Below are 22,800 nucleotides of genomic sequence, written 5' to 3' on the forward strand. Positions count from 1 at the left end.
ATTCCTTTAGATCAGGGGTCAGCAAACTTTTCCTGTAAAAGCCATAGAGTAAATACCTTAGGCTCTGTGGATCATATAGTCTCTTTGGCAACTACTGTACTCTGTTTTATAGTACAAAAGTAACCAGCGACAACGTGTTAATGAGAGTGTGGCTGTATCCCAATAAAACTTTATTTATAAAAATGGGGGGTTGGCCATATTTAACCCACAGGCTGTAGTTTGCTGACTCTATTCTAGACTATCAGATCATTTCAGATCTCTACTTTGTTATTCAATATATTATTTTTCTCAGCTTTACATCACCTGGAAATTTGAACAGTATGAAAATAATACTCACGTGTATGAAAATAAAACTAACTCAAATAGTCCTTGAAAATATAACCCAGAAACATACGTCTGGAAAATTTCTTCAAGGACTATCAGTAATTAATTCTTTGGATAATATTTCTACATCCTGCCACAAGGATATCATAGACTACTATTAATAACATTTATTGAGTGCTTATTTTATGTCAGACATCATGTTGAGAAATTTACATACATATTCAATAACATTATATATTCTCACAATGACTCCTTGAGGTAGATACAATTATGACCTCCATTTTGCACTTCAGGAAACTGGGACACCATTAGAGAAGTGAAATACCTTGCTCAAGATCTTAGAGCATTAAATAGAGAAATCTAGATTCAAACATAGGTCTGCCTAATCCAGAGATCAGATTCTTAACTACTGTACCACAGTAATTCCATCTATCCTTAATAGGCTACTTATTTTGGATAGTTCTCTGACCTACTGGTCTAACACTGCAGCAAAAAATCTGAGTATTACATTACTGGTTCTTATCTACACTGCATAAAATCTGAAGGGAACTAAAATTCAAAAAGTTAATGACTGTAAGGGATTTTAGAGTCTAATCCAATCTGTTCATTTTAGACCTGTGAAAATTAAGACCCAGAACTGATGAATTCTTCATTGACAGCCTTAACAATTTTACTTTAAATAGGAATTAGATGACATATATTTTTTTAAAATTTTGTTAACGTTTATTTACTTTTTGAGAGACAGAGCATGAGATGGGGAGGGGACAAAGAGAGAGGGGGAGTCACAGATTCCGAAGCAGGCTCTAGGCTCCGTGAGCTGTCAGCACAGTGCCCGACGTGGGGCTCGAACTCATGAACCACGAGATCATGACCTGAGCCAAAGTCAGATGCTTAACTGACTGAGCCACCCAGGCACCACTAGATGACATATTTCTAAAAGTCTTCACTTTTCCTCCTTAACCGAAGTATTGGTTTCTCAAAGATTCCACATTGTATATAGCACATATCAGAATGTTAATTCAAAGTAATCAGAAGGAATAACAAGCAGATTTATTGTTTACTTATTACTGTTTTTGTCACTCAATGTAACATAACCTTTACTTTTATTTATATGTAATGCATTTAAATATAAATGGCACAAAAAATGAATAACACATAAATGTGACTATACATATATTTCCAAAGCTTATATCCATTAATGAACCTCAGAATCAATTGACAGATTAGTACTCTGTTCCTGTTTTGATACTTCTCTATGTTTTTCTTTTTAGTTTGTTACCTTTTAAGAGGCTGTTAAATTATAAAGTAGATATCATTGTAAAGACAACAATTTTGTGATCAAGAAAAAATATTTAAAGAATTCTGAGTTGCGGGGCACCTGGGTGGCTCCGTTGATGGAGCCTCTGATTCTTCATTTCAGCTCAGGTCATGACCTTGTGGTTCATGAGATCCAGCCTTGCACTGGGCTCTGCACTGACAGCACAGAGCCTGCTTGGGATTCTCTCTCTTCCTCTCTGCTCCACCTTGCTCGTGCTTGCTCTCTCTTTCTCTCTCTCTCAAAATAAATAAACTTAAAAAAATAAAGAGAAAAAAAAAGAATTTTAAGTGTACAAGGGAAAAAAAATCACATAGCTCTCTTCTTATCTAAACACATTAGGTGAGTAAACAGCTAAGCTGAATTAGTGATATTGAAAGCACTGTTTATTGGATAGCTGTTAACCGTTAGAGACTCTCAGTAATAAAATTAGAATCTGTTTTTAAAATAAATGAATGCTTGCAAGTGTTAGTTGAAATGGGTATCCTGATACACTGCTGGTAATGATGCAAACTGTCTATTCTTAGAATACAATTTAGGAGAATTAATCCCCTAAACAAAAAGGAATTGGCTTTAAGGCCAAAATGTTCCTCTAGGACAAATTTTTATTAACTATATTTATACACAATCACCACTAATAGTCCTAATATCTAAGGGCATTATGGCTGGACATTCTGAACAGTGTGGAAAAGGGATACCAAAAAGAGGCCAGATTGTGAATAGGAGAGAATACATAACTACCAAATATAATTTCATGGGAAAAAACTAAGAAATGATAATTCGTGTGACAGAAGAGTAAGCCTAAAAGTATGAAAACCCTTAAAATGTATTACATTTTAATTCACCATGAAACTAAGAAAGCATCATCACCAATTCCAATACAACAAGATAATAAAATATTATTGAATTGTAAACACTATCTGATGTCTTAACTACCTCAATACAATGCCTTTAATACCTATGTACTTGAGTAAAAATAATCTTGAAATACATTAAAACAGAAGGAAAATGGCACCAACCAAAACTGCAATAAGATGTAAGATGAACTCAGACTGCAAAATCCTCAGTCAACAGAGATGTGGTTCATGCTTTAAAATTAAAAATAAAATTTATTAAAACGAATAAAGTTTCTAATTGCTCTGGGTTTCTGAGACAACTAGAATTAAAACTTGCTGATATCTGCACTATTACAGACTAAAAGAAAAATGATTTCACAGTAATGTTGAAACAGATTTTCTAATATGATAAAATATTGAACCAGTTCTTGCTTGTAATACTTGCTTGTTATGAGAGCCCTTCCAACATTTAGAAGATCACAAAGTCAAAAGGTTTGGAGCCATTGGTAGTCCTTGATCATGTGACATTGGATTTCCAATATGGAAAAGGACCAATGAAATACAGCAGAGCTACAGAATGTACAACTTGCCAAATATTTAAACAAAATAACTTCGCTAGGTTGGTTGAGAGTGCTGGTATTCATGATTGAAAGCAATAAACATATTTTACAAACTTACTTGATTTTTAAATTGATTGCAAATTAAATGGCATTACTATCCTTAACTATATATGTCTCACTTCACTGTTTAATTTGATACCTCTAATCATGAATAGGGGTCTGAAATGTAATACTCCACAATGCAGACATATATATTCTTTCTGAAAATTGTTTGAAAAGCTCCTTAATTCCTTAATAGGAAATTGCAAATTGTATTTAATTGTGAGGTTTTTATTTCTTCATCTTAGGAATCCTAGAACTAGTGAAAACAAGGAAGCAAAACTTCACAATTCCATGCTCTCAATCAAGGGTAAATTTTGAAGAAAAGTGGAATTTTGTATTTAATGTTTCTGACCTTGAGTAATTAAATCTAAAAATAAAGAAAGCCTAGTACATAAAGACCTGTTCTTAGGTACAATCTCAACTTCTTTTTGTATTGATTCAAAGACAATGATGCCATTCATACTTTAAGTACCTCAGATGTTTGTTTTCCTAAAATATCAACAGCTGATCACACTGCAACATTATTTTTTTTCCTAACAGAGAACCAGGATACTAACCATCTAGTCTAAGTGGGACAGAGGTGTAATTTAAAGCAGGGTTTCTCAACCTAGGCACCCCTGACATTTGGGGCTGGCTAATGCACTGTCATGGGGGCTGTCGCACGCAGTAGAAGGTGTATAGCAGTAACCCTGGCCTCTACCCAGGAGATGCCAGTAGCCTCCTATGCTGCTCCTCCCGCCAGCTGTGACCACCAAAAAACGTCTCCCAGCATCGCAAATGTTCTCTGAGGGACAGTCATCCTTGCTTGAGAATGAATAATTTAAATCACCTCATCATTAAAAAAAAAGAAATCTTACAAGTTCAAGAACTGTCAGTCATGAGAAATTTAGGTAAAAACGATGAATTGATCTAGAACAGTTGCCCTTAGCATACTATAAACGTATGGGAACTCCTTTTGAAAGTCTAAAATTACATTGTCCAAAATGGTAGCTCCTAGACACATATACCTAAAGAGCATTTAAAAATGTAGCTAGTGTAACCAGTTACTGAACTTTTACGTTTATTTAATATAATGTTTTATTTAAGTATAACTAACATACAGTGTTATATCCATTTCAGGAACGCAACATGATTCAACAATTCTATACATTACTCATGGTAAGTGCGGTCACCATCTGTCATTAAATGTTATTACATTATTGGCTATATTCCCTATGTTGTACTTTTCATCTCTGTGACTTATTTATTTTATAACTGGAAATTAGTACCTTTTAATCCCATTTATCTATGGCACAGACCCTCCACCCACCTCCCCTCTGTATTTAAGAGTCTGTTTTTTGGTTTCTTTGTTCTTTTTTTTTTAATGTTTATTTATTTATTTTGAGAGAGAGAGAGAGAAAGAAAGCATGTGTGCAGAAACGTGGGACATATTGTGGGGGAGGGACAGGGGGAGAGAATCCCAACCAGGTTCCATGTTCAGCACAAATCCCAACACTGGGCTCAATCCCACGACCATGAGATCGTTACAATCTGTGCTGATATCAGTCAACTGACTGGGCCACCCAGGCACCCCGTTTGTTTTTTATATTCTACATGTAAGTGAAATCATATGGTATTTGTCTTTCTCTGACTTATTTCACTTAGCATAATACCCTCTAGGTCCATCCACGTTGTTGCAAATGGCATGATTTCATTCTTTTTTATGGCTGAGTAATATTCCTGGTTGTGTGTGTGTGTGTGTGTGTGTGTGTGTGTACACACACATACACACCACATCTTTATCCACTGATCTATTGATGGCACTTGGGTTGTTTCCATATCTTGACTTGTAAATAATGTTGCAATAATAAACATAGAAGCACATATATCTTCTCAAATTAGTGTTTTTATTTTCTTTGAGTCAATTATTTAATGTAAATTTATCAGTATTCAAATTGAGATGTGTTACACATGTAAAATACACACCAGATTTGAAAGATTTAGAATGAATAAAATAATGCAAATTATCACTTTAATAATTTTATATACATTATGTGTTGAAATGATAATATTCTGGATATAATGGGTTGACTAAAATATGTTATTAAAATTAATTTACTTATTTCTTTTTTTCTTTTCTTAATGTGGTATCAAGAAAATTTAAATTTACATTTGTAACTCCTATTACATTTCATGGTTAGCATGGTCTAAAATGTTTGATGATCTGTCCAAATATGTACTGACTATTAAGATATATAATACCAAAAAGTTATTATGAATTCAGTGAAATATTTCAGTGATTTTAGATTTTACTTAAACACAACAGCACCCACAAACAATACTTAGATTGTTGTATTCTTAGAACTATCTCCAGCCTAAAGTCTGAGATACACTTATCTGTAAACATATATCAAAACTGGTGATGATGTAAATTCATAAACTGAAAAGTACTGACTCTAGAATCTGTTTCCAATGATCTTCCATTCAATTTTATTAATTATGCTTATATTTAGGCTGAAATGAACTTATCTTTTCTGTCTCTGTAGGAATACCATTGTCTTTCTTCTTCCCAACTTCACTACAAACCAATAGCAAATAACAAAGCTCTTCTGACATTTCAAAAACATTCAACTTACAGCACAAAAATAACCTCTTGGTCATTAGGTCTTCTTCTTTTTTTTTTTTTTTTAATGTTTATTCATTTTGAGGGAGAGTGAGGGAGAGAGAGAGAATCCCAAGCACACTTTGTGCTGTCAGTTCAGAGCCCGATGCGGGGCCTGATCTCACAAATGTGAGATCATGACCTGAGCTGAAATCAAGAGTAGGATGCTCAAACAACTGAGCCACCCAGGCGCCCTGGTCATTAGGCCTTTCATTTGCCCTACCAAACTACTAAACTCTCCTAAAATTATATTAAAATAACTTTTTTTGACTCTTAAATTTTATGACAAAATTATCATTATTTTGTTCTACCATTTTCAATTCTATCAACTAAGGTAAGTAAAACCTTAATTGCATTCAAAAGGGTCCTTGAACTTCTGGTTCTGATTCTCATTAATATTAAGTTAATAGAAAAATAAAAATCACATTTGCATAAGCACACAGTGTCATTAATAAGAATAAACCAAGAACAGATAATGAGAAATTAGTGGATTGTACAGCTCAGCACATTATTTTGCTTACCCAAAAAAGTATTTGGAAACCCCAGTTTAAAGCATGTGCTCAGGATAAAAGCTTATGGAGATGCTAATTTAATAATTATAAAAAGCGGTTTGACTTCAAAACTATATCAATCTCATGACTCTGCATTTTGTTAAACACATCTATAGGTTGCATAATCTATTTAGTAAGTAGCCAATTCCACATTCCTATTCTGGTTTACTGATTCAAAAAGCTTAATATTATTTCCAAAATTTTTTAAGTGTAGAAACAATGCCACAAAACCTTTTTCCAGAGTTTATCAATTGTGGCATAACTAAATTATTAGAAAGTTTATGCTTCTTGGAGTTTCTTTTGGAGTAAAAAAAAAAGGTTCTTTTGGAGTTTCTTTTTTGGGTAAAAAGAGAATCTGAAAGACAGCAATCTGCAGGGTTAGAGGAAGCTGAGTTCAGCAGACTATTCTTTAGGACAAAGTTTAAGTTAAAAGCTTCAGGGAATGCTTTACAAAAAGGCAAAAAGTTATTCATCTAGCAAAACTTGGCTGAATCATAAAACTGAAAAAATAAAAAGTTCTGGAAAAAAAGTACCCCAATTCAGATACACGATTAAGTTTAAAGAACATTCAGCTGGTACATCTATTTATATACATTTTATGCTACAGTGATACTGGGCAGTGAGATAAATTACTGCATACCTGGGAGGAGCTGTTGGATAAATAATTTTTATGTGCTGGAATGTTAAATCTTGATTTAAAACCTGCTTGATCCATGTTCTCAATCCTTGTCCAGAATCACCTGATGGATCACAAAATCTAGGTTAAGATAAAACATTCTGACAACACAGTGTATTTAAAAGCAGTCTATAACTCTCAGATCACACAGAGGCTGGAACAGGGAATAAAAAAAATTTTCCATAAATAAAAATAACTGCACAGAAACCAATTTATCAACATGAATTAACTGGTCAGGTATAAACAGCCAAAAATAATTTAGATTACTTTACTCGTAACTTCAGCACTGATCACTTTATGAGTTTTAAGTTTCTCCTTTGTTTAAGGGTACAACAGCAACAAATACATGAAATAAATTATTTTTTCTAAAAAAAAATTCTTTATCTGATTTTAAACACTGCCATTTTTTATCTCACCCTTAAAAAGAGTAACTTTTTAAAGTGTATATAAACTTTTGTACTTGGAACAACCTAAAACACTTTTCTTGGTTAAAGCAATAAAATCTATCAAAGGGATAGTTAGCATACTTTTGTAAACTTGAAGAAATCTAAGTTTAATTTCGATAACCTGTTTACATGATGTAAAATAATGACTATACACCCGAAGGCTGAAAAGTAACCAAAATCCATGCAAGAATTAAGGTATGGATATTTCCATTAAAAAAAAATGGAAGAAAATATAGGTCCATCTTCTGTAGTCCTGAAGAGGAAATTTTAAAGGTGACAACTTTTAATTTCTTTTAAATCAGTTCATTAAGACATCAATTCAAAATATATCTATGAATGCACATCAATGTGTCAGGCAGTGAGGGCAAGATGAGGAAGAAAAGAGTCCCTGCTCTCACTGAGTATACAGTTTATTGTGAGGGGCAGACAGTAGCCGAGTAACCATACGTAAACATTAAAGGCAAATGTAACCACTGTAAGGATGAGACCCTTGGTGCTGCCAGTGTTTATGGTATTCAGAACTGCCTCAGCGAAGGAGTGCAGGGATAACATTACCCGAATGTAAGCTCTGCAGAGCAAAGGTCACTTTGCACTTTATCCCCTGAGTTATTTGTTCACATAAGGCCTAGCGCACAACTGACACAAGCCGACACAAAGTTTTAAGGTCCACGGGCTGGTGAAAAGGGAAGGGCACAAGGAAAAAGCATCTTGGACAGGATATGGCGAATGCGAAAATCCTTCATTGGAAGGAGCAGGATGACGTCAAAGAATTGAGAGAAAGAGCAGGGAGTGCAAGATGAGGCTAGAGACATCCTCAGAGCCCAGAGCTAGCTGCTTTTTGGCAGAAAGGTGGCCACCTTTTAAGATGGCAGCTGTGTGAAGGGAGGGACAAAAGTGGGCGTGAGGAGATCAATAAGGAGGCTACTGTTCAGGTGACGGATGCTTAAGTTAGGGTTCTAGCAATGAAATGTACAGAGATACTTAGGAGATAAAATTAACAGACATTGATGATAGGTTAGTTATGAGGGGTCAATGGTGGAAGGTTTCAAGGACGATGGTGGGGTTTTTGGCCAGGATAACTGAGTGAGCAATGGAACTACACACACTGAGATAGGAAATGCATGAATCAGCAGGTTTATACTCGCTGAGTGTGAGGTACTCTTCAGAATGCATACAAGTCCTCTACCTGGGGTTGAGCAAACTACAGCCAGCTGGAAGACAAAAACCATAAGAACGACTTTAACAGTTTTTAAAGTTTATTTTATTTATTTTGAGAGAGCGAGAAAGAGACAGAACAAGCAAGAGAGGGGCAGAGGGAGAGAGACAGAATCCCAAGCAGGTTCCACGCTGTCAGGGCAGAGCCTGACACAAGGCTCGATCTCAGGAACCATGAGATCATGACCTGGGCCGAAAGCAAGAGTTGGACACATAACCAGCTGAGCCACCTAGGCTCCCCCAATTTTTACATTTTTTTAAGAATCATTTAAAAAAAAATGAAGGAAAAGAAAGGAGAAGAGGGAAGCAGAAAAGAAGCCATTATATGGCCCACAAAAGCTACAATGGTTGCTATCTGAGCCTTTACAGAAAGTTTGCCAACCCCTGCCCCACACCACCTGTGCCAGCACCCTTTTGGATATCCTGGCCTACTCCTCTCACTCCAGACAAACACGCCTGACTGCCGTTCCATGTCGGAGAACCTACCTCAGACCCTCTCTCCTGGCTTTTCCCTGTCTGCAACAGTCTAGCCCAAAACCTACACGATTGCCTCACTCAAGTCTAACTTCTGAAGTGTCACCACTGTAGTGAGACCTACTCTGACCACCTTATCTAAAATTATCACCTCCTATACCTCCCATCCTCCTTGCCCTTAGAATTTACTACTATCCACTCGCTCTATAATATTTCCTCCACTAGAATGTAAGTTCCACGACAAGGGAATTTTGTTTGTTTCGTTCATTACTATATGCCTGGAGCCTAGAACAGTGCCTTGCACAGTGGCCATATAATAGATATTTCTTGAATGAATGGGTTAATGAATGAGTGATTATTAGGCCACTGGAAAAACATGTCCAGAGCTCAAAGGAAACTTAGAGACACACATGTATATCACCATACAGAGGAAAAAACAGAATCCTTGGGCATATATGCACATTAGCTGGGGAGAAAAAAAACAAAATGAAAAAAAAAATAGGACCAAATTCTGAGGAACCCCAAAATTAATGGATAGAAGAGAATGCAAAATACACCAAAAGGAGCAAACAGGTAAAAAGAATCAAGAAAGTGTTTCAAGAACACTGAATGCTGATGGGGATGGCTCAGTCAGTTAAGCCTCTGAGACTTCAGCTCAGGTCATGATCTCACATTGGTGGGTTCGAGTCCCACACTGGGTTCTGAGCTGATAGCTCAGAGCCTGGAGCCTGCAGCCTGCAGCCTGCTTCGGATTCTGTCTTTCCCTCTCTCTGTGCCCTTCCCCTGCCTGTCTCTGTCTCTCTCTCTCAAAACTAAATAAACATTAAAAAAACATTAATAGTTGCTTCCTGTACTGGCCTTACTCTTCAAAAAAAAAAAAGAATACTGAATGCTGCTGCTAACAGTTGAAATAATGAGATAAGAGGATGACTGAAAAATGTTTATTACATTTAGCAACACACAGGTTACTGGTGACTTTACTAAGAGCCAACTCAGTTCGCAGACACTACAGGAGGAGAAAGCAAGGCACGCATGGTCTGTGTGAACCTTATAGTGCAGTGTGGAATACAGACCTTAAATTAAGTAATTACAGATATGAATACCATTAAAGGAGCATCCAACAGAGTGAATTAATCTAAGCCGGGAAACTAAACAAAGCTAATTAAACTATTACTTGTGTTTATCATCCTGAAAGAAGATACTTTTGTATTTTAGGAGTAGGAAACGCTCAGATTAAGCTATGTATTACTCACATTCCCCTATATTCTTCTATCGCTGGCATATCCTAGAGAAGGTCAGACTTTTAAAATTAAAAAAAAAAAAAAAGCTTCTAAATTCACTTCTTCAATCTTAAAAAGCAAAACTTAATGCCACAAAGCAACATCCATTCATCCATTCACAAGGTCTGCTTTTTAAAAAGCTGGCACTTTATTCTAAGAGCAAGGTAAAATTGTCACAATTGGTTTGACCATATTTGGAGTAACCAGAACCCAAACATGTCCTGTAACATAACCACATATAGTAAAGTCTAATATAAAATCATACTTTCAATAAGGGTCTTATTTACTACAATGGAGCTCTAACTATATAGGAATTGCATTACATTTGCATAATTAGCAGAATTCTTTGGATAAATTCTTTGTTCCAAAGTACAAAAGAAAAAAATAATATATATACTTTTATATTGTACAAATCTGGATTTACAATTTATGAAAACATCGGTAATTTGAAATTGAAAAGAGTAAGGATAGACGTTAAGCAAAGCGACCCATGGAAAAAAGAAATGTCCAGGAGTATTTCCTAAAAATATTATTAACTTATTTATTATAACTTATTTATTATAAAATATAATTAATTTATTTATTGAAAAGATTATGGTTTGGGGAATTTCTGGATGCTTATAAATGAACGCCCTTGGAGCCCAAAATAGTACCAGTAACAGTCTCTTAATTGGAAAGCACTGGTGTCATCTTAGACACCCCACCTCACCTTCTAAATATATCTCAGCAGCCAAATTTCCCTTTCAACACGTTTGGCCAGTTTCTTCCTATTTCCAAAGTGATACATCCTAGCTCAGAGTTTTTCCACGTTACCCCTTCTGAAGTCAGAGAGATCTGAGTGGGAATCCTAATTCCATGACCACTCACAGTAATAGCCAAGTGACCTTGGGCAAACTTCAGCCTATTGGGACTCATTCTTAAAACGAGAATACTTCCCACAACAGCCCATTTCCAGGTTTCCACCCGGTACCTTTCCAATCCCCTTCACTATCCAATCACCATCTCTTGACGCCTACCAAAGTCTCAGCTCAAAGCCCACGTTCTCGGTCAAATCTGACAAGCTCTTCATCTTCCAAATGCCTTAATATGCCTAACCACAGTTTTTTCCTTACAATTCTCTTGGCAGTAAATCATGTACCATCTTGTGATCTCCCGTCCACTGCTGACTCAAACTAATTGAATTGTTTTTGTTTTTAACTTTAGGTAGGCGCCCTGAGGACACCGGCTGCATCTCATTTCTTTAAAAAAATATTTCCCAAGAACTTATTCTGGGCCAAGCACTAGGGATGCAAAGATTAAAACAAGGGTCCTTACTCTTGAGGAAGGGAAAGTGAAGTGAGAAAGACAGACATAAGTAATTACAGATGAGTGGAAGAAATGCTATACCGAATTAAGCACACGTCACTAAGGGCGGGCAGTGCAAGGAGAAGATTTACCCCTGGGACTGAGAGCTGACTCGGTGCTGTATCTTGGGGGCTTAATGACAAGAGAGGAAAAGAGGAAAAAGAAAGAAGGGGGAGCAGGAAAGTGAGGAAAGGGAGAAAGGCACTCCAGCCCTGGCGCAGTGCCTCACAGAAAGTATTAATAAATATTAAGTTAACTGTCTGAAATGTCTACAGTAGTATGGGAGACTGGAAAAAGAAAAGCAATGGCAAACAATCCAATGCGGTTGAAAACCCAAATCACTAATAACTGACCCTGGAAAGTACTAAATAATTTATTTGTCTCTAGCAGAGAACTTACCTTACTAACTTGCTCTGTTTAAACTTGAGGGAGAACAATGGTGGGGGTAGGGGAGGGTAGCAAGGGTTGCAAAGAAGAGTATATTGTAGATGGAGGGATGGCCGAGGGGCGGGACACAGGGGCCATCAGCGAGGGCGGTGGGCCAGTGACCACAAGATAGAAAAAGGAAACACACGGTGGGGAAGGCTGGGGACAGATTACCAGGCCTGTGTGTCCCCAGCCACAGGGCTAGCGAAGGGAGGAGGGTCGCCCTCTCCGAGTCCACCGAGCCCTAATGGGCCCAGCGCCTAGGGCAACACTGGGGGACCCGAGGGGAGGACGATTCCCAAGCAGAAAACTAGGACGTGAAACTGTAATCCACCTGAGCCGTGCAGGAAGATCAGCGAGGCGCTGTGCCTCCCAGCTGGCGACACCATGCAACGCTGCACGCGAATTGAACCCGACGCAGCCGCCATCGCTGCCGCCCGAGGAGTTTCGTGGGCCCCGCCCCTCCACCGCCCCGCGGGCCCGCGCACGTAGGCACGCAGGGCGCGCGCCCGAAGACGCGCCTGCGCGGTAGGGCTGGTGCTGTGGCGCTTCTGGGTCAAATCTGAGGCAGGTCCCGTTTCCGTGAGAGTTTTTGGTTTTGCTGAGGGTGGTATTGTAAAGGTGACAGCTTCGCTAAGCCTAATGGGTATATTTGTTTGCTGTGGGATTTTTAGCTGCCATCCTGAAAGTCAGGATTGCCTTTTTATTTGGAGAAATAAGGCTGTTATTCTGTTCAAAATTTAACAGATATAATCATACTTCACCTTCTTTGGGACTTGAACAGGATGTGTGTGGCTTTTTATATGCAAAATAAGATAGCTCTATAATAAATCTGTAGTTTTAAAAAACAGTTTACACAGCAGATCTAAGGAGGTACCGTTTCACACCCATTAAGATGGTTATTATTCGGAAAAGAAAATATATGTTGGTGACGATGTGGAGAAATTGAAATCCTGGCGCATTGCTGATGGGAATGTAAAAATGGCGCAGCAGCTGTGGAAACAGTTTAGTTTTTCCTCGAAAAGTTAAACAATTACCATATGAGCTAGTGATTCTACTCTGGTATATATGCAAAAGAAATGGAAGCATGAGCTCAAACCAGTATTTTGTGCACCAGTGTTCATTATTCACAAAAGCCAGAAGGCGGAAGCAACCCAAATGTCCTTCAGGGGATGGATGGTAAACGAAATGTATACACATAAGATGGAATCCCTGTGATGGAATGTTATTCAGCCTTAAAAAGGAATGTAATTCTGATACGTGCTACAACATACGTGAACCTTGAAAACAGTATGCCACGTGAAATAAGTCAGACACGGAAAGACAAATATCGGGTGATTCCACTTAGATGAGGTATCTGGAAAGTAGAGGAGGGATTACCAAAAGCAGAGGGGAAGGGGGAATGGGGATATGTTGTTTCATGGGTGTAGAGTTTCTGTTTGTGATGATGAAAAATTTCTGGAAATCATGATGATGGTTGCACAACATTGTGAATGTCCTTACTGTCACTGAGCTCTACGTTAAAAATGGTTGAAATGGTACATTGTGTGTTACGTACATTTTATCACAATTTAAAAAATTTTTTTTAATGTTTATTTTTGAAGGAGAGAAAGAGACAGAGCATGAGTGGGGGAGGGGCAGAGAACAAGGGTGGCATACAATCCGAAGCAGGCTCCAGGCTCAGGGCTGTCAGCACAGAGCCCCATTAGGGATTTGAACCCACGAGCCATGATATCATGACCTGAGCCAAAGTCGGACGTCCAACCGACTGAGTCACCCAGGCACCCGGTCACAGTTTTTAAAATACTAAAAATAAATGGAACTACCTTCTATCTGAAGACCTAACCATAGACATCTTCTAACACTGAAGTCTGTAGACCCAGCAAGTGGCTCTTTCTTCGTGTAAAATTCAACAAACAACCCAGTGGAACTTTAAGTGCCATTAAACACCAGCCTTCCATTCATAGTAGTTGGCATCATATTTAAGCAATTACAACTTACCTTTTATTTGTTCATGGTACTCACCCTACTCCCAAGTGGCTAAGTTGCTTGACATCATGAGCCAGTTGCCAAGATAAGCTCTGTGCTATCACAGTGTTGGACCAATGCTGTCCATGGGAATGGTCCTACATGCTTTTAGTTGACCAGATGCAAAAGGAACTTCGAGTCATTTCACTCAAGACTATAGATCGCCAGCTGAGAGTACTGAGAATGAAGTCATTTGAAAGGACAGACTGGGATGGACCTCTGATAACCAATTCTTAAAAAATACTTCTGTCTTCAGGCCTGCCTTCCCCACATGAAGTCTCAGTAACTCTGAAGAGCAAAGTGAGAAGAGGGCAGTGTTACACTGGGAGAAACCACTTGGAGATGTGCCAGGTGAGGCGTTGAGTTCTACTCTTAGAACTCTGTTACTGCCAGAGAACCTGGCTGCGCATCACCGTGTTCTTCGAGATAGCAGAAAATCAGGAGCGTAATTATTTGCTAAAGTAATACAGCTAATATAGCTAATGTAATATAGCTATATCACTATTGTTAACAGTGATACTAAACAGCCGAAATTCATTGGGACTTAGTAGGGTGCCCGGTGCTGTCATAACTAAATTCCCATAGAAGTCTGTACTATTGCTATCTGTTTCTGCCAGTGAAGCTCAAAGAAGTCAAGACCCGGCTCAAGAGCATACTGCCAGTTACCCATAAAGCCTGGGCTCACGTATTAGGCCTGACTCCAAAGTCCAGGTCCTTAACCGTTACACATTTACACATTAGCTCACAAAAATAAGACAGGATATACCCCAGCTATTTTAATTCAAAAACAAAAAACCCTCCCCCGCCCCCCCCCACCCCCAACACACAGGCCCCAAAATACTTCTGGTATTTGAACGGTAGCCCTTTAGAGTCCCACTGATTAGGAGTTCTTATGTTTTCAGATTTCCCCACGTCTCCTGGTATTAGTTCCTGGTTTGTTCCTTAATGTGAATGAAACCCATTTTGAGCAGACAGAAGAGCAATACCGGAAGTCTGGGATTCTGAGTTTCACCTAGAACGTGAGTCTTCCCAGATTCGGGATCATTGTTAGAATAAACTAGATTTTTTCTAAACCCAATCAAAGTGCTCTTTTATTCCCAGTGATTTAAATGCTTAGATATTATTGCTATTCCTTTCATCTTTATTTATAGAACAAACAGAAGGTTTTAGATTACTATATTTAGAAATGCCATCTGGTAGGCAAACTATTGAACAAAAACGTTTTGTTCCTTTCATGTAACTGCATTACTTTGAAATGTAATTAAGTTTCAGGATGGTTGTTTGCTTCTTTTATGGTGGATCTTTTGCCCTATTGAACTTGGGGAAAAATTCTCCCTCGAAGATTTTTATTCAGCCATTCTTTTACTCTTTGTGTAGCTCTTAATTTTTTTGTTGTTACTCATTTGCTCTCAGACAGTCTATTTGCCCATTATATTTGATGTACCCTGTTTTTGGTAACTTCAGTGTCTAAACTAAGAAAATCTAGTAAACGAAATAAAAACAAAAAATAATCTCCCTTTTTGTAGGGTTTCAACATCTTCCGAAATCTAAAGATATAAATGGCAAGGTTGGAATTTAGTTTGCTCTCCTCCTGTGAGCTTAGAAGTTCTTTAGGGCACACTTGTTGGCTTTAAAAAAATGGTTGCAAGATTAGTCATTGAGAGTAATATATTAGATACTTTCAAACGATTACAGTTAAGCTCACATTAGTCATGCAGACAATGCACAGTTACGCATCTTGTTTTCCTCAATCTTGAGCATCAAGTTGTATCCCCTCCATTTTTTATCTGTTGAGTTATTTAAAGGGACAGAGAAATACATGAACGTAAATAATACATACACGTTAAACGAAATGGCCCAGTGGTAGATAATTTGTTAAATTTTGTGAATTAACCAAGTAAGGTCCTTTATATCCATTTATGGAAGAAAAAGTAGAAAAAACTTAAGTATCTTATAAATATCTTCTAAAACAGTAAAACTAAACTCTTTAGAAAGGAATAGTTATATGAGTTTATAAACTTTAATATAGCCATCTCCTCAGTTCTTGGGAGCTTCAACTTGCATTTGTCATTCTAGATACAGTCCTTTTAGGTACAGGTGAGAGGAGTCCCCCTACTTCATCCCACGAGTCCTACTAGATATGCACGGCATAGATGGGGTCTTTTTAGAAGAGATGGGTCACCTGAGGCATTGTGAGCTGGGCTGAGGCAGCACTGGGAAGGTGGACACATGAATCACTCAAATATAGACTAAATGCAGTTTTGGTTTTGGAGCATGGGTATTTGTCACTTCGGCTTTACTATTAACAGTCAAAGTAATTCCCACCAAAACAGTGTGCAGGCCCAGGGTGAGGACTGTGGAAGTCCCTCCTTCGAACATAGGCTGGGTGGTCAGTATAAACACCTGGACACCGGAACATGTTATTTTCATTGCCATATGACTCTTACTTAGTAAAGGGATTTTCTCCCTTTTGAACACCTCCCCTGACCAGTTCTCATATTCCCAAGCTACTCTCTGGAAATATTTCTTAATCAACTTTCTCCAAGTCCTTATAGTAGTCTTGGGGTCCCTCCATTGATCTTCATATTGCCTGTGTACTCTAGAATCCATTCTTTGTTCTCCTTCAGTAGACCTTGATAGCTCTTCAAATTCAGAACAATAACTATTAGCAACTCCTAACCAGATCCTGTTTCCCTGAGGGCACTGAAGGTTAAATCTTCAAACTCTCCCATTTGCTGAGGGGACTGTTGGATTCCATACATCTATTACATAGACAGGGAAGTAAAGCAAAAAGAGTAATTTCCCCATCAATACAGTCTGAACATCTATATCCTGATACATTCAGTTAAGAGAAGATGAACTATATATGTAATCGTAACAGTATACAATGAAAAGAATATTGAAATGGTACTAAGGAGTTCTTCTTCCAGCTTTAGGAATAACAAGGTGACATTAAACAGGCCATTTAATCTCTTTAATGTGTTTCTCTAACTGTGAAATCAGGGAGTAGGGCTTGATAAGCTTACCAGTTCTATGATTCTAGGATCACGAAAGTTTAAATATGGAACACTTGCTATTTTTATACATGTACCTCTTCTATTTAATTCTGCTCATAAAATTATGGCTCAAAACTCTTAATTGTACTGCACATACTCCTATTTAGTAGTATCAGAAAGATCAGCAATTATCATTTTCCTCCTTCCTTGTATGACAGACTGACTTAGCAACCTTACTCTCCCTTCCTACTTTTTCTTGTTGTTTAGTAAAGGCCAGTAAAGGCAAAAAAAGAGTTAAAAAGAATCTTTTAAAAAGATAATCAGATAATACAAAATCAGTCTTTCCATGTAAAAAGTAAATGCAATTTATTCCAAAGTGGACTATGTTAAGGATACACACACACACACACACACACACACACACACACACACATATATATTCTGTGTTGAAAACCTGAAAAGCCACACACAATTCTAAACTGATTGTAGACAAAGTTATGAGTGTTCCGTGGTGGAAGGTGCAGTAGATTTGAGGTAAGAAACCTAAGTTTGAATACTTATCCTGCTAACCCTGTGGTCTAGTAAGTTTCAATTTCTTAAGGGCAAGAACTGTTTTATTGATCTTTGTATTCTCCTGAAATACCCACAAAAGAATTGTAAATATTACTTGTTGGAATTAAATTATGCTTTTAATTGAGTTATATTTAGAGGAAAAAAGAGTGAATAAAGGGTGAAATTCTATACTCCTTCCAACACCTGCCATAATGTCATTGGCCATATTGGCAGTCTCCAGGAAGAGCTAGGGGTGGATGGGCCAAGACTTGGAGGAAACAAAGCCAGGGCCAGGATCACAATATTAGGACTGGTTTCCACCTTCCCTTAGGAAGCAGAATTCTTTGAAAAAAATAAAACCCATTATCAAGAAATCTTGTGGTGGGAATCAGACAAAACTGACATGACACTGAGTGAAAAGAAGAGCTAGGTCGTAAAGGACAAGGCAAACAAAGAGCCATAATGCAGGGAAGCCAGTTGCTTAAAATGTGGCATGTGTGATTGGAGCACTACAGTCAGCCAGCCCACGAAGAAAGGATGTTGTTCTATGGTAAGTCTATTAATTCAGTGATGGTGAGGATGGTAAGGGTATGTTCATGGTGTCCTTTAAGATTCAGCTAAAGTTAAGGACCATCTCAAAAGAAAGGGACACCAATGCACGTGCACACACACACACACACACACACGCACACACACACCATTTTGAATGCACTTTAGAGGTATTGTGAACTCACTAAAGGATTCCCTACAAATGTATAGATCTCAGGTGTGACCCTCCTTCTTGCTTGTATGTTTTTGAAAGCAACATCACGTATGATTAATGGCCACAGGTTCATTCAAATTCCCAACAAAAAAGGCTTTACAATTTTTTTTAGTGTTTATTCATTTTTTGAGAGAGAGGGACAGAGCATAAGTGGCAGAGGGGCAGAGAGAGAGGGAGACACAGAATCTGAAGCAGGCTCCAGGCTCTGAGCTGTCAGCACAGAGCCCGACGCAGGCTCAAATTCATGAACCATGAGATTATGACCTGGCCGAAGTCGGGTGGTTAATCACCTGAGCCAATCAGGCACTCTTAAACAAGGCTTTTAGATGCCCCTTTTCTTTATACCCTCAATGAAACCAAAACAATTATGTTTACCTGGTGTTAGTTACCTTGTCATCCAGTTTAGTGGGTAGGAGAAAAATAATAATTAACTTGTATAGTATATGGTAATTGTCTCCAAAATATTTCCAATGTGTGCCCTGTCAGTAAAAAGTTTTTTATCATATTTTATATGTGCATATTTATTTATTTATAAATTATATGAATGAACTATACAGACACAAAACATAAACAAAAGTAGAAATTTAAAAGTGTGGGATAAAAACAAGATATCAACAAGCTTTAATATTTTCTTTCTACATTCCAAAGAATTGTCTTGCCTTACATACTCTTGAAGTAAAGTTATCCATTTAGAAAACACTGTCCTTTAGGATAATTCTTGCAAATCCAAGCCTGGAAACAAGCAAATGGGGTCATTTTTATAGGAATGCCTCATTTTATATATGCATCTATATATGCATATATATATGCATAGATGTATATCTATATATGTATATATATCATAGTATGATATGCATCTCAAAGTCTAAATTTCCAAGATAAATTAAATATGGTATAATTTATATTTCAGTGAGTGTCTATTTCTTTGATCTTCTTGAAGCCAAACTGGATTTTTTTTATCATTATATTCCCAGTGCCTAGACTGTATGAAAGGATTCTTCCCAGAATTTTTTTTAAAGATATTTTTGATATCTGATATAAGGTTTGACTTCACAAAACCAGTTTTCAAAAAACTGTTCAGTTCCCTGTTTATTTCCAGAGACAACCAGCCTCCTGTTCTGTTTCTTCATCATGTTGAACTCCAAGAATTCTCCAGATGTGCTGTGCTGCCTCTTGCCCCTGTGCCTTTGCCCATTTGGCCAGGAGTAACTTTCCCCTCTCCCATCCTTTACTTGCCTACTTACCTGCCAAAACTTAAGTCTATCTTCTCCTCCTTTGATTTGTCTTCATTGAGCCCAAATGCCCTTTACACCTGCTCCTCCAGTAAGCACAGCCACCACAAAAGTAGCATTTGCACAACTGACCATTTACTTTTCTGTCTTTCCCACTTCCCACTCTAAACTATGGTCCTAAAAACAGTATTAACAAAAATAAAGAGCCTCCACTTAATGTGGCCCCTGGGCTAAGTTCTTTGCAATTATTTTCTCACTTGAAGGCAAGGCTGAAAGGGTGTGCGTGTGTGTGTGTGCATGCATGTGTGTGCACGTGCATATGCATGTATGGGTGTGTTTGTAAAAGAATTTTCACTTAATTCTTTTCCCATATTCTCCACTAGTTTATATTTACATGGTCATTATAGAATGCATAATAGACAGAGGATGTTCAAAAATCTCATTAACTACAGCTGTGTCAATAGGAAAAGTACATGATGACTGAGCAATCTACTCAATACTTTACATTTTTAAAAAACATTAAACATCAGCTTTTGGAACTTTAATTAACAATCTCAACTTCTTGCATCAATTTGCGCCCATGGCGGTCTTTGAAAAACTGTTTATCACGGTAGTTTATTTCTCTCTTCTAGCAATTTGTATATTCTTCTTACTAGCATTGAAGTCTAAATGGAAAAACATTAATAATATTTTGTTTGTGAAGACAAGTGGGTTGACTCTAATAAAAATATTGACTCATGTCTTGCTTGTCAGTGAGAAATGCCACCCATGAAGCCTGCTGACACTTCTAATAATAATATAATTTTAAGAAAGTCAGAAATAGTACATACCTTCACTTGCAGAAGTGTGAATTATTTATTTTTCTTCACACAAAAGATATGTAAAATGCATCAATGTTCAATGTTAGCTGAAAAGAATTTAAGAGCCAATTTTTACCTAGACTATGTAAAATGTTAAAAGGGCTTGCCATGCTTAACATAGACTATAAGAATGTATATCCCTTTCTATAAAGCATGGATATAAGACTTAAAATCTAAAATAAAAAAAGTAAAGCATTAAAATATAAATAGTAATCAGCTTTCATCTACTTATTTCTTCTTTTTTGTAACAAAAGAATAGATCCACATGTGCCATACAGATTTAAATCTGTCCCTTCTCCACAAAAAAGTATCCTAATGTAGGTGTTTTACATCATGCAAGTAGAGCTGATAGACAAAAAAGTGTGTTTCATAGGGATTAAAATCACTGCATATACTAACAGTTTCCCCTCTCTTGCCAGTTTCCTCAGAGAGAAGTTCTGTTTAGTCACATGGGTAAAATCTGGAAGCCACTCGTGGAAGTAATTACCATCAATTTGTTGCTTATTCAGAGAAGACATGCTAAAATGGAAGTAGAGAAGGCAAATCCCATTCTCCTTTGATACACACACACACACACACACACACACACACACACACACACACACACAGACATAGACTCCAATGTCATTATTGTCTTAAGACATTCAGTAGACCACAGCAAAGACTGAAGTATCAACAAATACGTTCTTTGTCTTAAAGCAAGCTTCCGGAAAACATAAAAATGCACAGCAAGTGAAATCTCTTGACTATTTCAGTTCACACAGGACACAATTTTGATTTTGACCCATGGTGCTGGCTATAAACACAAGGTGCTTACATTTTTTCCAAGTTGTGCTTTGTAAAGCACCAAGTTTCTCTCATAACATCATTAAGAAGACTTGTTCATTTCTGAGTAAGGAAAGAAGGAGAAGGAAAATACAGAGTGTGATATTAAAAGTTCATTGAGGCGCCTGGGTAACTCAGTCAGTTGAGCATCCAACTCTTGATTTTGGCTCAGTGATCCCAGGTTCCTGGGATCGAGCCCCAAATCAGGCTCTGAGCTGAGCCTACTTAAGATTCTCTCTCTCTCTCTCTCTCTCTCTCTTTCTCTCTCTCTCTCTGTTCCTCTGCTCCTCTCCCCTGCTTGTGCACATGTGCTCTCTCTCTAAAAAAAAAAAAAAAAAAATTTCAGCCATATTCTTTGTACTCAAAAGCAATCTTTTTTTTTAAGTTTACTTATTTATTTTGAGGGAGAGAGAGAGATACAGAGACAGGGGGAGGGAGGGAGGAAGAGAGAGAGAGAGAGAGAGAAGAACCCCAAGCAGCTCTGCACAGAGACCAATGTGGGACTCGAACTCACAAACTCTGAGATCATGACCTGAGCTGAAATTAAGATTTGGGCACTTAACTGACTGAACCACCAAGGTGCCCCAACAGCAACCATTTCTTAACTGTTCCACAGATCTCTGAGATCTTTCCAATAAGGTCAATCCAAGATGCTTCTTTAGGGATTTCATTAAAAGATTTGTATGGGCTCCAAAAGGAAAACAAGGACACACAAATAGTGTAAAGAACCATTTTTTTTTCCTTTTAAATTATATCACAAGGTAGAAAAGAAAGACCATTCTTTACGTTCAAAGATTATGCTAATCATGGGAATTATTTTGGGCTCTGAAGCCTAAAATGAAGTCCTTTGAAGAGAGAACTTTAATTTGTGGGTATGGCTATTGTTCTCAGAGGTTGTCATTGTTTATAATTATTGTCTTTTTTGACCTGTGGCTGACTAAATCCTTTCCTCAAACGATGTCACCACATTCCACATTACTACATTCCAAGTTTTTCTGCTGAAGTTTCTTGCCCACCTCCCACGTTGTTTGAAGAAGGGCCTCCTTGCAGCTCTATGAGCACTTCTGTCAGGCCCTGCTGTTTGCAGTTGATTTACTTTAAGCTCATGTAAGCCTTTTGGGTGTTTTGTGCCTAGCCCAGTGAAGTTTCACTGCAGTGACCATCATTTGAATTCAAGTGGATGAAAAAAAATCTCATTGTCAGTGATACAAAATCAGTGATTACTCACATATCCAGATGTCTCATGTTAATGTAAAGTTGTCCAAACTTTACCACTTTCCAAATCTGAACAGTCCAAATCTTAAACAAAACAAAACAAACAAACAAAACTAATAATCTCTCTTCCACAGTGAAA

General features: G+C 37.5%; 1 protein-coding gene and 1 long non-coding RNA gene across 2 annotated transcripts in view; one reads left to right on the forward strand and one right to left on the reverse strand.

Annotated features, from left to right (window-relative positions):
- Positions 1 to 12,666, reverse strand: part of LYPLAL1 (lysophospholipase like 1) — a 40,904-nt gene extending 28,238 nt beyond the window's left edge. The window contains exons 1-2 of the mRNA XM_019465648.2: positions 12,525 to 12,666; positions 6,970 to 7,069 (exon numbers count right to left, since the gene is read on the reverse strand). Of these exons, the coding sequence (XP_019321193.1) occupies positions 6,970 to 7,069; positions 12,525 to 12,618 (194 nt within the window). The 5' untranslated portion in view covers positions 12,619 to 12,666. The remainder of the gene's footprint in view (positions 1 to 6,969; positions 7,070 to 12,524) is intronic.
- LOC109276586 (uncharacterized) lies at positions 12,644 to 19,995 on the forward strand. Its single transcript, XR_008424544.1, has 4 exons — positions 12,644 to 12,811; positions 14,475 to 14,569; positions 15,121 to 15,237; positions 19,629 to 19,995. It is a non-coding gene; the product is annotated as an uncharacterized LOC109276586 (long non-coding RNA).
- The last annotated feature ends 2,805 nt before the right edge of the window (positions 19,996 to 22,800 follow it).

The sequence above is a fragment of the Panthera pardus genome, unplaced genomic scaffold, assembly GCF_024362965.1.
Source record: "Panthera pardus isolate Hobbes unplaced genomic scaffold, ASM2436296v1 HiC_scaffold_21, whole genome shotgun sequence".
In the NCBI taxonomy this organism is placed as follows: domain Eukaryota; kingdom Metazoa; phylum Chordata; class Mammalia; order Carnivora; family Felidae; genus Panthera; species Panthera pardus.